Raw genomic sequence first — 16,590 nt, 5'->3', positions numbered from 1 at the left:
CAGCTGAAGACAAGTTTGGTGGTGGTGTTTGCTCACGTAGGTGACCAGCACCGCAGCTCTCCTGGGCAGCTTCTGTCAGCATCTGACAGCAAAGCCCCTCTCTAGCATCTGAGTGTGCACAAGGGCCTGGCAGGGGAATGTGCAGCTCCGCTGGCAGCCAGCGTCAGTAAATCACAGCGTGACTGGCTCACCGCCCCACCACCGAGCTTTTAACTTGAAGCTCTAGCAGGGCACTGAGTAGCTCCGGCTGCATGACACGGAGCTGTGAAAGTAAATCACTTCGCTGGGAACAAGGGGAAGGCCAGCAGATTGTTTTGCAGGCTGTGCCTACAGCTTCTTTGCAGTATAAGCATAGAATATATACACCTGGGAAAGCAATTAGAGAGAGATGAACTTTCAGCGCAGAGCTTACCCTTACCCCATCCCGGAGGATGAAGAGGTTGCACACAAGGTCGCTCCTGATGCCTACAACTCTGCAGGAAACGAAGATGAGAAACCGGTGTCAAAATTGCAACGTAGGCACAGTGACATAAAACTCTACAAAGAGTTTTGTGACTTTTATGCAAGATTGTAAGTTCATTCTGTTCAGCTTTGGGGTATAACTATGGTGGCATTATTGGCGTATTGTACATTTGTACTTTATTATCTGAGCTGCAGGCTGGCTGTGCAAGCCGTTCTCTAATGCAACCTTTGTCACAGTTCTGCTTGATACCTTGCCAGTTGTAATCATCAACTAAAATTTGAGCCGTTGCTTTAAACTTCATAATTAATTGCGTCAGAAATCTTTATCGGCAGTTGAAACAGGGTTGTGATATGTCAAGTAGTCTCTCTGACTGTATGTTGTTTGCCTACTATTTCAGGCAGACCAATAAACTGCTTCACTAATGCAGAAGTAGTATGTACACCTCTGTGTCTACATATACATTTCAAATCGAAGTGCTTTTGCGCACCGAGAAGGAAAGCTTTATGGTTTCATTTGGTTTTGAACTTCGTTTCATATTTTGCTTGGAGTATAATTTGTGTCTGACAACTCTTAACATTGAATAATTTTTAAAGTTTAACTTCCTTAGTGTCCGAGAACTGCTGAGGTGCTGATGAACATCATAATTTCTGTTGTGATTATTCTTCATTTAGATTGATAAAGGGGATGGGTGAAGTGACAGAGGTTTTCACCTGCAGAAAGCTCACAGAATCCGTGGAGAACATTGGCGAGCTTTATAGTTAACCACCGTTCATACATATAATCACTCTAGGCTTGTCTGTTATGTATGGGGTAGTATGGAATAGACCATTCTCCATCTGATCTCCTTGTGAAATTTGCTCACTTGTTGTTTCACTGAGAGGGTGGTGAATTTTTGGATAGCAGTTACTGTTTTCCTTTTCTGCAAAGATCTCTAGAGAGAGAGGAAAAAAAAGGCCAGCTAATAATAGCTGGTCAGATGTGACCTTGCCCAGGGCTCTCCTGTGAGACAGTGTAAGAAATAGACAAAGCACATTCCTTTTTGAAACATGTGCCAGGTGTTTGCTTGCTCCCTTGAATGCCATGCAAGGAATGAATTCAGTTCCTATTGAACCTGGTGGGAGCCAAGAGGTCTCACCCCTTGAAGGGAAAGGCAATGTGAAGGAGCATCTTGCAGACGACTAAGGGCTCTGCATTTACAGATACAGGATGATATCTATATCAAAATGTGTACATGCATGCACATATGTTTAAAATGTCAGTTGTTTAATAAGCTTCCAGATAGATGTTTGAGTCAGTGATTTTGTCAGCCGTGGTCAGATTGTAACGAAACTAGACCATTACCCTGTATTTGCTCTCTGCTATCAAATGGTATTAGGGCAGAGAGGTGAACCTGAAAGGCATAGCTTTGAGAGTCTAGATATGAGTAAGAAAATGCTTGCAAAGGAAAAATCAAGTGAACCTTTTTCTGGCCTTAATTAACTGAAACAGAGCTGTACCGTCTGCTGCAGATGTGGACAAGATCCTAGTGAAGTAGCTAATTCCTCTGATAATTTGCAGCTACTCTGCCGTCATTTTATGGTCACTTGCCTTTGAGAAGCAACCAAGGTTGCAATTTGAGTAATTTTTGCATTCCTGGCATAGGGTCACCAGCTTGTGTTGGCCTCTTTGTGTGGGTCACAGTGGGGCAGCCAGAGCATCCCAAACGTCTCCCTCAGCCCCCCTGGACCAACAACAGCACTCTGTGAGCTGACCTCCCTAACAAACCAACCAAAAATCCCAGGGCTTCAAACTAAATTTGTAAAATGACTTCAAGCTATGTGAAGCTTTTAGAAGAAATAATTGTTTACGTGCTCTGGTTTTCAGTAATATCTGCCAGACTAGATACTGTACACACTTTCACATTGCTTATTTAGAACTTTTGAACTGGTGCTGTTATATGCATGTTAAAATTGGGAATTATTTTGGAATTATCATTTATGCTTTCCTATGTGTTGCCAGTCCTCAGTTATTGTTAATATTTGTACTTGTTTGCTGTAATTCTAACCTATTTTGTCATTCTTAAAGTACTTCTTTGAATTGCCTGCCTTTTCTCATCATAAAAAGCCTGAAAATGTATCCTTAGTAATGATGTTTCTGGTTTTTTTTTAATTAGTATTTGAGTACATTGTGGGGATTTTGTTTCTAAAGAGTTTGGGAGCAGGGGGAAATGGCACTTTTATTTCTGAGGGGACACCACAAGTCATAAAGTCCATTGAAAAACTTTTGTTGAGCAGCCTAAGTAGGCTGATGCAGCTGGCTTTGTGGGAAAAAAAAGTGACCCACAACCAGTGTTGTTGCCTATTTGGGCTAATTTTGTTTCTGCTTCCCTTTTTTTTTTTTTTTATGACAGCAACATGGCGAATGCACTTGCAAATGCCATCTGCGAGCGCTGCAGGGGTGGCTTTGCCCCTGCTGAGAAAATCGTCAACAGCAACGGTGAACTGTACCACGAGCAGTGCTTCGTCTGCGCCCAGTGCTTCCAGCAGTTCCCCGAAGGGCTCTTCTACGAGGTGAGTCCCTGTCTCACCCCCAGCCTCTGCCTTATGCCTTCCTTATCATGCAAGAAGTAACTACAGGCAGGTTGATAGCTTAGGAAGTCCTGTGGAAAGACTGGGGCTCTGAAAGGGTATGCCTAATAGAGGGAGAAAAAAGCAGAAATGTTTCTGTAGCAATTTGGAGGACATCATTGGTGAGGCCACACCTCAAATTCTGTGTTCAGTTTTGGGTCCCCCACTACAAGAAAGACATTGAGGTGCTGGAGTGAGTTCAGAGAGGGGCAACAAAGCTGGTGAGGGGTCTGGAGCACAGGTCTGATGAGGATCAGCTGAGGTAACTGGGGCTGTTCAGCCTGGAGAAAAGGAGGCTGAGGGGAGACCTTATTGCTCTCTGCAACCACCTGAAAGGAGGTTGTAGCATGGAGGGGCTTGGTCTCTTCTCCCAAGTAGCAAACAAGAGAACAAGAGGAAACAACCTCAAATTGCACCAGGAGAGGTTTAGATTGGATATTAGGAAAAACTGATTCACAGAAAGGGTTGTCAAGCATTGGAACAGGCTGCCCAGGGAAGTGGTGGAGTCACCATCCCTGGAGGTGTTTAAAAGACACATAGATATAGTTCTTAGGGATATGGTTTAATGCTAGAGTTAGATTAATGATTGGACTTGATGATCTTAAGGGTCTCTTCCAACCAAAAAGATTCTTTGATTCTATAGCCTTATTTAAATGTGTAGCCTTATGTTATCAAAGGCGAGAAAAGAGCTGCTGGAGATTTGTCTCTCAGTGCAGACTTCTTTCCCTTGAAGCCTGTGGAGACAGCCTAGGTATCACACCAGAAGTGTATGGAGGAAGCATCCTTCTTAGAGGAGAAGAGTCATCTGGAAGGAAGCCCCAGCATCCTGTGGTCCATCGGAGGTTTATTGCTGAGCTGAGTGACGCCAACACGCCATGTGAAAAGTTGCTCAGGGAGATGACCTCAGTCAGGATGCTGAGGTCAGGGTGTGCGGAGAGCCCAAACCAGATGGGGCATATGTATGGTCAACTCTAGGTTTAACAAATTGGAGCATTCAAAATCAGCTTTTCTTACACTCTTTCAAGGGTTAAAACCCTCTCTCACTTGTATTTCTCAGCCCAAGATAGGTTGCCCTCTGCTCAGATGGGTATTTTGATATTAGTGTCATTTTCTTTCATCTGTTGCGGGGATCCAGGATGTGGCTCAGCTATCTCAAGTACAAAGTGCCTTTAGTGAAACCCTTAGACTGGTTCATAAAATATTCATAAAATAATGAAGTGACTGGTATAAGGAAGGGTAGATGATGTGAGACAGGGAATTATAGTGTGAGAGATAAGGTCCTGCTCCAGTAGCTTGCAGTCCAACATACAGTAGCAGTTGCAGGATTTATGTCATGCTGTGATCTGGAAAGGAAGGTGAGCAAGTGTGTAAAAAGCACAGTGCTGTGCTCTTATATACTGTGTGCCATCCTTCTGGCAAGAGCACAGCAGTAGTATGTCTGATTTAACAGGACCATGTCGACAAGGAGAGGCTGAGGGAGGAGTGGATTGGAAAAGAGATGGCAAAGGGGATTCCTGGGGTTTGCTTTCTTGCATCTTGAGGATCGAAAGACTTTTCAGTGCTGTAGGGATAGTGTTGCACAAATTGTGGCAAATGAGCCACTAGTGTTCCCTAAGACATCAAAAGGTGAGCTGCAAGACAATAGCAATTAAAAAGAAACAAAACAGAACACCCTCTAGATACTTACACATTATATTACAGTTGTTAATATCTACTGAGCTGCTGCTGTCTTGCAGCTGTGGTAAGGAGTCCTGACGTGTTAAGAGCCGAGGCAAAAGTAGAGTGATACAAATGTTTTAAAACTAAAATCTTTGTAACTATGTTAATAAAATTGTCTTAAAACAATAAAATGTAGTTTATTTACATAACGAGTACTTTATTCATCCTTTTCCTGACTCAAAAAGCAGTGGGATGATCCAGGGACCTCTTTCAGAAAGTTGAATGGTCCTTTTTTTAAGATAAAATTTTGAGAAATCCTGCTCTGGGCAGGCTGTATCTCCTAGCTCAGGTGTGGGTGTCAAACTCATTTTCACGGTATAAATGTACGAGTAGTTACATTTATACAGCCTTAAAATTGCATTCGGCCCCTTGAAAGCAACCGTGAGGCTGATGTGGCCCCCGATGAACATGAGTCTGACACTCTTGTCCTAGAGGTTGGAGGAGGACCTCAATGCAAGGGAAGTCTTACGTTTGCACCTAATCCAGGAATATGACAGTACCTCTGTTGCTTACTATGGCCATGTCTGGATGTCCTTGGCAGGACCAAGTATCTTGGTGGTGTTTAGATATATTGGATGCAGGCATTTTGTTTCCTGCTGGTACCTTGTTGACATTCATATTAGTTTTTGAGCACTCTTACTGCAAAGTGATGCTCCCTGTTAAAGACAGTTTGTCAGAAGTGAGTGTCGATAGATTTTCCTGGGCATCACGTTTTGGTTAACATTGTTAGGGATTTTTTTTTTTTCAGGCTGGATATATGTTTTGTTCTGGAGAAATGTTACACAGAAAGTGGAAAGTTTCAATTAAGAATAGACACTTTTTGCCATAACTATTACAGAGGTAAAATAATTGTGATGAGGATTAAATGAATACGTTAAGATTTGTGTGGGGGTTGAACCCTTCTATCACACTTCTGCCTCTAGCCTTTGTAGTGTCTACCACAACCACAAGATCTTGCAGTTTCTCTCCACACCAGCAAGTCTGTCTGTGGCTGCTAAAGAGAGTTATTTTTCACTCTGCTTGAGCCCTCTGACAGCCTTCAGGTGATAGCGCATAAGACTTACTTGGCCTTCCTCCCTCATCTATACTGGCCTGTCCTGGGCATCTTCTAGAGAGTGGGGAGGTCAGTAGATATCTGTGCTGTCCCAGCCCTTTTGCCTTTGCGGCTGTTTCAGATGGGAAATCTGTAGCAGGGCATTCTTCTCTATCTGTGCGCCCCTTTAGGGGGTCTGTGCATGTCCTGTGCTGCCAGAATGGCTCTCACTTAGCCATGGTGGTCAGTGAGATGATTGCAGTGGAAAACTCCAATATGTTTCCTGGTGGTGCTGCTCAAAGGAGGAGGGGGGACAAAGGCACAGCTTGCTTGTCTTTATTCCACACCTCTGTGCCAGAGGTGGGAGCATACAGGGTGACAGTGTTTGGGGGAGAGGGAGGGACAGCCCTAAGGAGGTAGAGGGTGAGCTTAGGTTGGCCAATGTTCAGGAGATGGCTGACAGGACTTGAGATGACCTGTATTACTGTCAAGAAAAAATGTCTGGAGAAGAGAGGCAGAAAGGAGATCTTGCTCTGACTGGCTTAATGTACTCTTTGAGAAGATGGATGTGTTTGGAGGTGTGGCCAGGTAACGTGTTTTTCTGAGCATGTTCCCCATGGGTAAACACAGACATTGTTGGTCACCCTGCATGAGTTTGTGTTTATTCTGTGCCTGGTTTAGCTAAGCTAGTGTTTTTTGGAAATGATCTCCAGCTCTGAGCAATGGGGAAGTCAGATATTCTTCCCCTACTTATCACAAGCCTTGCTGGGTTTCCCCAGTTAGTCATTAAGCTGCTTATCACGTTTGCTCTCAGACGCTTCTGTGATAAGCTTTCATGCTCTGCTCCATGGGGTGAAGGGGCCAAAACTAGTTTGGCCATGTGGGAAGAAGTTCTGATGCAGGTCTCCTGCACGGTGGGACATGTCTCCAAACTGTCTGTAGGGACCCCAACCAGCACAGCTCACTGTGGTCTGGCACCAGAGCTGAACCTCTTGCAGGCACAAGCGGTGCCATGGTAGAGCAGTGCGCCTCTGCAGCTGGGAATTTGCACAGTGTAGCAGCAGGCATCAGCTGTGCCAGTCTAAAAATACATAATTCTGGAAAGAGAAGGACTTCCAGGATACTTTTTAAGGTTTTACACATCTTTTTGATGTTTTTTAGGCACTCAACCTAAACAGAAATTAGCACAAGTGCATGCCAGCAGAGTTTCCGAACTCACCGTGCTTGGCCATCAGATATGAAGCAGTAGCAATTCTGCTCTGCTTTTACTCCTCTGCCTGGAAGCCATGTATTCCCTAGAATTGCTGTTGCTGAGTCTTACAACAGGTAGCAGCACACAGTCCTGTACTAATAGCAGCAGAACAGCTGGCTTAAATGGAGAGCTTCAGCAGCAACGTGCTCAGAGGGATGGGCTGGCCCCACTGCAAACAGTCAGCAGGCATTTCTTCCAAGAGGGTGCAGGAATGGCTCCTCCCTACTAGAGGTTGCCTGTGTCTCCTACTGGGGAGTGTGGGCACCTCACCTTCAGATATGGAAGGTCTGGAGAGATGAGTCCTACCCCTGGTCCAGGTGCCCCTTAAGAGCCTTTTGCTGGGCATGTTCAGAAGAAGCCAAACCTGCTCTGCGTTGTGCTGAGATCAGGACTTAGCAAGGTGCATCCCACAACAGAAGAAAAACAGCAAAATCCTTATGGAGTACTCACAAAAGCTATAATTGAGGAATCTTTATTGTTGTTGTTATTATTATTATCATTATTATTATTATTATTATTATTGAAAGGCACGTGACTTTTGGTATTGCTGATGGTATTGCTTTCAGTTCTGGGATTTTTTCCTAAGATGTTTGTAATAATTAAAGGAGCGTGCAGGTGTAATGCGCTTGTCAGATTTGTTTCTATTCCAGTTGCAGCTGGAGTGTTTTCTTAAAATGTCCTTCACCAGCTGCCTTAGAGGACGGGTCTTTAAAGACTCAGATTTTGTGCATGTCTTTCCACTAGGTTAGATAAAACCATGGAGATCAGCTGGAGGTTACATCATGGTGAAATGTTCTGTGCAGAGCCATTTAATGTATGGACCTCCAGCATACAACAGTCAAATGACCTGGCTTTTTAAAATATGTGCTGTGGGATTTATTATAGAAGCTCAAGGCTTTCTCTGGTGGATGAACTGCTGGGTCATCCACAAGAGGCAGCACAAACGAGCCAAGAATGTTGAAAATATAAACAAGACTGAATGGTAACTAACCTGTCTGATGCACATCACAGGGGAAGAAAACCTGTTTGGTTTGCCCAGCTTAACATGTGGCACTTCTGAAATCCAAGAAAACCTATGCATCTCCCATTGGACCGCTTGTTTACACAAAACAGGAACCTTGTGGATTTTTTTTCAGTTTAAAAAGTATTTTATTGAGCAGGAAGCAAGCACAATTCTCAATGGACCAATAATTTCCCTTGCTCTTTGAGACAGTAATAGTCCTCTGACTCTCTTTTTTTTAAAAAAATCTGCAATTTAAAAAGTCATCTATTTTAAAGTATTACACTGGAAAAACACTTGATGAATTGCTAGCAGACTTCTGAATGAGTCTGTATTGAGTATATCTGTGTTTCTAGTAGGTGCAGTTCAGGTTTGACACAGGAATTGAGTTTCTGATCTCAAGTATCCAGTGACTTCTGGAGTGTTTAATTAGATTCCCATCCTGCCAGTGGCTCTGTATATTGCACAAGTAATTGCTATACTTACATTGTATTTGATCCGTGGAATTTCCTAGTATAAAACAGGTGATCTTGAAGCACATTGCTGTATTTTCTGTCTGTGCAACAAAATTTAATTTTTGTGTAGTTATTTTATGCGATTCACTTTGCTTTGTGTTAGACCCAGTAAAAAGAAAGGAGTGGGGTTTCCTGCTGTCTCCGTTTTTCCATTGTTTTAACACAATGGAAAACTCAAACATTTTGTAGCATACCTAATATTGTCTGTCTGGTTTTGACATGCTAGTTGGCATGTGTCTCTAGTAATGATGTGCCTAAAGGTATGTAAACATTTCCTTTCATTTCAGGACATACTCGCCTACATGTTTTTACATATTTTCCAGCTAAGATTCTAATGCAGTGCTGTAGTACTTCTTTTTTTTCATATGTTTTTTTTCTATGCAAGCTTGAACTGTAGCTGAACTTCTCTAAGCTGCGAAAAAATTCAGATCCAAATCCCTTAAGATTGGTTCCCTGTTTCATCAAGTCGATATAGTGAACTTTGTTCCTTAAAATTTGGACTCAATGAGCTTAAGAATCTTTTCCAACTTAAGTGATTCCATGATTCTGTGAAAGAAGCATCATGAAGGAGAAATCTTATTTCCTTTCATGTTTTGTCTGTACTGCTTCATAATTTGCTAAAATTTCTGTCCCTGAATGTTCTACCTCCCCCTGTACTTACGTCTCCCAGCTTGCTGGGTCATTCTTGCAGGAAATGTAGAGTGGAGAAGAGATCAAATGGGTTCAAGGAAAATGCTTCCCCTCAGGAAAGGTTTTTATTAGCTATTTTCCTGCCTGGAATTCTCTCAGTTGCATCAGAGTTTCAGCAGTTTGTCAAAAATTCAGATGTCTGTTGCGATGTAAATGGGTGTTGGAAAATGCCTTACACCCTCAGCTGTATTAGAGGAATGGCGTGCTATTAATGCTACGTGCTAACTAGTAGCTGAATTAAGGTGGGTGGATTTAATGCCTAGCACATAGTCTGTTTTTTTTTTTTGTGCAGCCCCTTGTGTTTTACCACCTAATTGCATCTGGAAACAAACTGGTATGTTACAGCATTTGTGTTAAGGACATGCTCCTCGTCCCTCTAACACTCAGATTTTTTTCCATTTGCAGTTTGAAGGGAGGAAGTACTGTGAACATGATTTTCAAATGCTTTTTGCCCCTTGCTGCCATCAATGCGGTAAGTTTTACTTCAAGATTAAACACTTCACACTGCTTACAAATGGGAATGTCACTGGGAGAAGATGTGCAACCCTTGTATATGTTCTCGGGGAGGTGGCCCTGTGCAGCTGAGCATCTAAACTTCCAGAATGAACTGGACTTCAGAGAAGCTGGAGAGCTGCTTTTCCTAAAGGTCATCAAACAATAGGATTAAAAAAAAAAAGCTTCCTTTATTTGTAATCAGTTTAGCTGTTGATCCAGCGATCCAATGAACAGGCCGTTCATGACTCCTGATTATATGTATCTATATATCTGCATGTACTCATATTTGGCCCTTCTCATGCAGCTGAAAACCTGCAACAAGTCTTTGTCATCTGCTTTGACTATTGTAACCCACCTGTGCTGTCCTACTCCACAGAAGTGGGGACAGTCTTCATCTTCTAGTGTTGTAATCAAATGATCGTCAGCTGGTCCCCCATTGTATTTTTGAAACAAATATCTTTAAGGCTTCAGCAGCTCACGTCCAACTTACATAACACTGAGGGCTGCTTTTTACTGCTTTTTATTTGCCACTCTTGATGTAAATGCTTGTGTGTCTGCTCTGTTGTAATCATTTGCGTGTTTTTTCCCCCGCTGTGTGTAACACACCATGCTCGGGCAGGGCTGGGAAGTGATTACTTGACTGTTACCTAACCTGGTCTGGAAGCTCTTGTGTTTCTGTGGCACCTTGGCAAGGCACTGCGGCTTTCACTTATTTCAGTGAGGCCTTTCCCAATGCAGACAAAACCGAGAGAGAAAGAATTAGATGTTATGGACCTTTGAATTTAAAGCTGCAGATGTGAACAATCAGGGGAAGAGGAAGAAGTGGGTCAATGGTGATTTCTGAGGAGCTATGCTGCCTGTCTCCAGGATTTCTCCTGCCCAGGTAGCACAGCTCCCACTGCTCCTGCTCTGGCTTCTTGTAGAGCAAGCTCCCGTCTAACCTCATCAAGGTCCTGTGCAGAGCTGGGCTTTGCCACTGCTTGGATTTAGTGCGCACAGCCAAAATCAACAGGGCTATTGTCAGCGATGAGGCTTCGAGCATTCCTGACATTTCTGGAATCTGTTGGGGTTTATTCTTGGAAAGCTGCGGCTTCATGGGAATGTCACAGAGTCGCATGCTGGATGTTATCATCCACATCGGTTACCTGCCCCATCACTCCACGTTGGCAGCTGTTTGAGTTGTATGTTCTCCAAAGCCAGGACTCATCCTCCCACAGCACTGGGAAGCTGAGTTCCCAACACATTTTATGCAGAGCGTTTGAGCTGCTCAGGGGCCTTGGCCACACTGTCTGCATGGAGAACAACTGAATTGTGTGTGGTAGACATGGCTCCACTGTCTGTGCTGTACAGTCACACATTGCATGCAAAACAGTGGTTCTCACACTATTTTTTTTAATGCCTTACAGAACAGGACTCTTCATGGTGTGTCAGAAGTTGTGTGTGTTAGATTGGCTTTTCTGCAGCTTCGCTCACCTTTGCATTTCAGTTCTGTGGGGTTTTTATGCAGGAGCCACCCAAGTTCAGTTCTGTTGTGCTTTGAGTACAGAGCCCCTTCAAGGCTTGATCCTAGTGGAGCAGAAACCACTGCTACTTACGTGACAAGTTAAAATTGTCATCTTCTAAAAGAAAAGAAGAAGAAAGGTGATGAGGACACAAGAAAGCCATATTATAAAAAGAACTCCATATATGTCTTAGCAGCTTAAGAACAGATAAGTAAAAACAGGGAAGCGATTGGAACAGGATGATTGCCGAGAGATGGTGGAGTGTACATATAGAAGGGCCCGTATGTAAGGAACAGGAGCTGTTCCATCAACAAGACATTTTCTTCTGACCCACAGCAAAAAAAGACAAGCCAAATTCCAGAGTTTAGAACCAAAGCTGGGACACTGAAAGCAGATCCGGGGAGAGGAAGAGAATGATGACATTGTAGCAATTCAGTCCTGGATTGCTTTTAACTTTGTCTAGTATGGTATTTTACATCCTGGCGTTGTATTTCTTACAGGTGAGTTCATTATTGGTCGTGTTATTAAAGCTATGAACAATAGCTGGCATCCAGAGTGCTTCTGCTGTGATATCTGTCAACAAGTATTGGCTGATATTGGATTTGTCAAGAATGCCGGCAGGTAGATGTTCACCCTTCCTTCTGTTACTCATAATGAATAAAGTGAACTAAGAGGGGGGACTGAGAGATTTTGGTTCCTGACACTTTCTAGCTGAGGTGGAGCAACTGAAGCATCTTTTGTAGGGAAAAGATATAAGTCAGGGGTGTATAAATGTAGGAGTAGTTACATTTATACAGTCCTAAAATTACATTTGGCCCTTTGAAGGCAACTGTGAGGCTGATGTGGTCCTCAGTGAAAATGAGTTTGATACCCCTGGTCTAAGTGCATCACAAAGCTAAGAATGGGTATCTTAAAATATTACAAGTTTACCTACTTCAACAACAGATTTTTCTGCAAACGTTCTTTACCTGGTGACATTTAAGAGCCATAAGGGACAAAACATTCAGATACAGAAGCATGGTCTTTGTTTTTTTAATATCAGTTTTTACTTTCTTTTCCAACTTGGGGTCCAATTTTGGTTTAGTTTAGTTTATATTTATTAATAACTTATTTATTAATAATTTCTTTAAGTTCAGTGGGATTCTTCACAGAGTAGGATATTTTTTACCAGCTGTAATCAGAAGAGTGTTTTACAGTGGCCATTGGCTTCATATGTATAATATGATCTACATAGTTATCTACAGAATTAGGACCTGTGCACTCATCCAGCTTCCAGTCTAAATCTTTAAGATTTTGAGAGTAAAACATTCAGCAATGAGAATCTGTAGAAAACTTTGTTTTCTGTGTTTCAACACAGCTTAAACTCAAATAAGCTGAAGAAATGATACTCCTGTGGTGACAGAAAATAAAATGATCACCTTGCCTCTTCTGAACTTGGTTGATCTAGCAAGGAAATTTTTTAGAGAGTATTTTCCCTCCAGAAAGGGCTGATTGAAATGAGGTTCTAATAGTTTTTTGCTTTATATTTTGCCCTCTAGTACCTGGTACCAGTATTTAACCTCTCTTTTTTATGCTGTTTCAGGCATCTCTGCCGTCCTTGCCATAACAGGGAAAAAGCCAGAGGCCTGGGAAAGTACATTTGCCAGAAGTGTCATGCCATTATTGATGAACAGCCTCTCATATTCAAAAACGATCCTTATCACCCTGATCACTTCAACTGTGCAAACTGCGGGTAACTTGAGTTCTACAAAGGAAAACAGGAAAATGCTGGCTTTATTTGCTTCATCAATATACATGTTAAAGTGAAAACCTGCCCTGTACAACTGGCAACAAGGGTAGGGGTTGGGTGCCTTGCGGCCAGCTGTGTGTTGCTGCTTTTAGGGTGCTGGAGTTGGGCCTTTAGTTCAAATGACAGCTGAGCTGTTGGGGAGTAATGAAAGGTTTGGGCTCTGCAGGGCAAGGTGGTACCTTGGGAAATGTGGACACAGGTAATGGTTTCTGTACCAGTGAAATGATAGCTTGTTATTCTGTTAGGAGAGGAAGAAAAACAGTTGTCTTTGGCTGCTCAAGTTACTGTCTTGCCTATGTTATTTCTTTTTAGTTGAGTGGCATGCAAACTTTATTCTCTTAAGGCCTATACATTTCTTAGAAACTTTCTTCCACCTCATTTTATCAGCTTTTGCAGCTGTAGTACATGAAGCTGCACACTGCTACATCCTGCACTGGTGCAGAGATCAGGGGACATTGTAGGACATAGCAGAGATTTTTAGTTTTTTATTTCTGGTGAAAAGGAAGCTATCATCCATCTAAAGACAAGGAGAAACTTCTTTACTCTGAGGGTGCCAGAGCACTGGAACAGGCTGCCCAGAGAGGTTGTGGAGTCTCCTTCTCTGGAGACATTCAGAACCCACCTGGACACATTCCTGTATGATCTGCTCTGGGTGAACCTGCTTTAGCAGGTGGGTTGGACCAGATAATCTCCAAAGGTCCCTTCCAACCCCAACCATTCTGTGACTGTGATCATTTCAGTGCCAGTGGCAACCACTTGTGAGTACAGTAGCATTTAAAGTTTAGCTGATCTAAGTATTCCAACCATGCAAATTACTAAAAAGTAGAGTGTATGAGATTCTGCAACTGGCAATGAATAAGCATAGCCCACTCATGTAGGTCTGTAGTTTTCTTTCTCCAAAGTTTGGTACAACAGAGAAAATGTATTCCTCTACCTCTAGGTACATTTTACTTTCAGTTACAGTTATGGAAATCTAAAATAAACTGGTGATAAGTGTGCCAGACACTTATAGCCAAACATATCTATGGATTGCACACACACATTTATGCTACATAACCTGAATGCAGAATGAAAATAGCTCAGTAGCTGTTCTCAGAGAGATGTAGTGCATCTGTCTTAGCAGCTTCTTCTCAATTTATTGTAGACTTGATCAGTCCTGAACTGTGTTGAACTGCGTCATATTTGATGCTGCTGCATTACTGTAGTACAAATACAATTCCTGAAACAAATGCTAATTCTTTTTTCTTTTCAGAAACTCTGAAGAGTTGACATTGATCAGTGGCTTTATTCATGCTCTCAATTCATTAACTTTTGAACAGGAAGGAACTTACTGCTGATGCTCGTGAGTTGAAGGGAGAATTATACTGCTTACCCTGCCATGACAAAATGGGTGTCCCCATCTGTGGGGCATGTAGAAGACCAATTGAAGGCCGGGTGGTGAATGCTATGGGCAAACAATGGCATGTGGAGGTAAACATCAGATAATACCTTTTCTTTTCCAAACTTAAATACTAACATACTTATCTGGGATTTTGCCAATCAGTTTCAATGAAAGGATTAGAAAAGTATTCAGCAGTGATTGGTAAACACCTTCTCCTAATCCCATCTTCAACCTTCTTGTGGCTGGTGTTCCACTGTGAAATGGGAGTTACCTCCTACCTTACAGAGAGCTTTGACTGTCAAGCTGAAATCAGTAATCAGACAAGGCACTGTGGGGTCCTTACAGAAGAAAATTTCAGTGTAAAAGACAGTACATGTGGAAAGGCAGTAAAATTCTGTGGCAACCATAATATTACTGAGCATCATAACACCCTTATGCCTTCCAGAGTCACCTGCCACGTAAATACCTCTAAAGCACTTTATGTGGGGGTTCGCATTTCAAGGCCATGTAGAAGATTTAGGAAGATAAACAGTCTATTTGTTTTGTTGTTTTGAAAATCTCCTTGAGCAAACATGTTCACAGGAGTCTAATGTTGGTGCAAATGATTTAAAGTGTCTCCATTCTGCTAACTAATAACATCAGAGTCTCTTTGCTTGATTTATATTTTTTGGTAACTTTTGGACTGAAATGTTGAAGACATTAAAAGGAGCATTATTTTAATGGTCTAAATGTAGAAACAAAAAAAGTTAACTCTCCTTTTCAAGATGGTACAGCTAGCTCAGTAGACCTCAGTTATGTTCAGTACTAGGCTTGATTGGTTTGCTTTCCATGAAAAAAATGCCATTACTTCCAAGTAATTCAAAATAATGTATGCAATTTTCTTTGTAGCATTTTGTTTGTGCAAAATGTGAAAAGCCATTCCTGGGCCATCGTCATTACGAGAGAAAAGGCTTGGCATATTGTGAAACCCACTACAATCAGGTAAGGTTGCATATTTCATAAAATGGTGTTAATTGGTAAACTCATGAATTGGTTTTATTAGATAGAGATGGAAAACCATGGGCATTCTTGTGTTTTCTTATAGGCACCTGTGGGTGTAATGCCAATTAGTCAATGTTCAGTGGCAGTTAATTTATACGGATTTCTCTATACGCTGGTCTGGTGCTGAGAAAGAAAACTGGAGGTCTTTCACAAAGTCTAGCCAGGACAATCAGTATCAAGTTGTTCAAGCTTGGTGGTCCTTAAGTAGAGCTGTTACCAGCTTTTACTTGTCTGTGAGATCAGAGCAGCTAATGACATTGAGAAAGACACTGAGGTGCCAGAACAAGTTCAGAGAAGTGTAACAAAGCTGGTGAAGAGTCTGGAGAACAAGTCCTATGAGGGAAGGCTGAGGGAACAGGGGCTGTTCAGCCTGGAGAAAAGGAGGTTGAGGGGAGACCTTATCATGCTCTGCAACCACCTGAAAGGAGGTTGTAGCATGGAGGGGGTTGGTCTCTTCTCCTGAGTAACAAGTGACAGGACAAGAAGAAATGGCCTCAAGTTGTGCCAGGGGAGGTTTAGATTGGATATTAGGAAAAAATTCTTCACAGAAGGGGTTGTCAGGCATTGGAACAGGCTGCCTAGGGAAGTGGTAAAGTCACCATTCCTGGAGGTGTTTAAAAGATGTGTAGCTGAGGTTCTTAGGGACATGAATTAGAGGCAGACTTGGCAGTGACAGGTTATCAGTTGGACTCAATGATCTTAAAGGTCTTTCCCAACCAAAATGATTCTGTGGTTCTGTGGCACCCAATTTTTCCCAAGAAGCTAAAGGAGATTTGCCACTCAGTAGCTGCAGTTTGAGAGGAGGCCCAAGTGAGTATTGTGGTTTTCCCTATAGCTGCTACTCTAAGATGAATGTGTGTTAACAACAGCTGCATCGCACAGCTCATTCATTAGGTTGCTGAAGACTGCAGACTGAATTTGTCAGAGGACACCACCTAGTGACCACTTGCATTTATATAGGAGTAACATAGCATGGTACCATTTCTCTCCAGACTCCCTTAATTGTGCAGTCCAGCACCACCACTGTATAGACCTTTTTTATTTGGAAGCAATCTGCATTGTGTCACGTCCACCGCTTTGCTTGTATAAATATAAGATTAGGGG

General features: G+C 42.4%; 1 protein-coding gene across 8 annotated transcripts in view; it reads left to right on the top strand.

The window, feature by feature from the left end:
• Window positions 1-16,590, top strand: part of LIMS1 (LIM zinc finger domain containing 1) — an 88,369-nt gene that overhangs the window by 66,099 nt on the left and 5,680 nt on the right. For 5 of the 8 annotated variants that reach the window (XM_065829560.2, XM_065829561.2, XM_065829562.2 and 2 more), the window contains exons 2-7: window positions 2,853-3,012; window positions 9,684-9,750; window positions 11,776-11,896; window positions 12,858-13,007; window positions 14,384-14,534; window positions 15,334-15,426. In XM_065829560.2, the coding sequence (XP_065685632.1) occupies window positions 2,853-3,012; window positions 9,684-9,750; window positions 11,776-11,896; window positions 12,858-13,007; window positions 14,384-14,534; window positions 15,334-15,426 (742 nt within the window). Of the gene's footprint in view, window positions 1-285; window positions 571-2,852; window positions 3,013-9,683; window positions 9,751-11,775; window positions 11,897-12,857; window positions 13,008-14,383; window positions 14,535-15,333; window positions 15,427-16,590 lie in introns of those variants that run through there. The other 3 variants (XM_071807791.1, XM_065829556.2, XM_065829558.2) reach the window with 3 other exon arrangements.

The sequence above is a fragment of the Patagioenas fasciata genome, chromosome 1 (genome assembly GCF_037038585.1).
Source record: "Patagioenas fasciata isolate bPatFas1 chromosome 1, bPatFas1.hap1, whole genome shotgun sequence".
Classification (NCBI taxonomy): Eukaryota; Metazoa; Chordata; class Aves; order Columbiformes; family Columbidae; genus Patagioenas; species Patagioenas fasciata.
The sequence above is the reverse complement of the archived record's forward strand: the minus strand, read 5'-3'. Positions and strand labels throughout refer to the sequence as shown.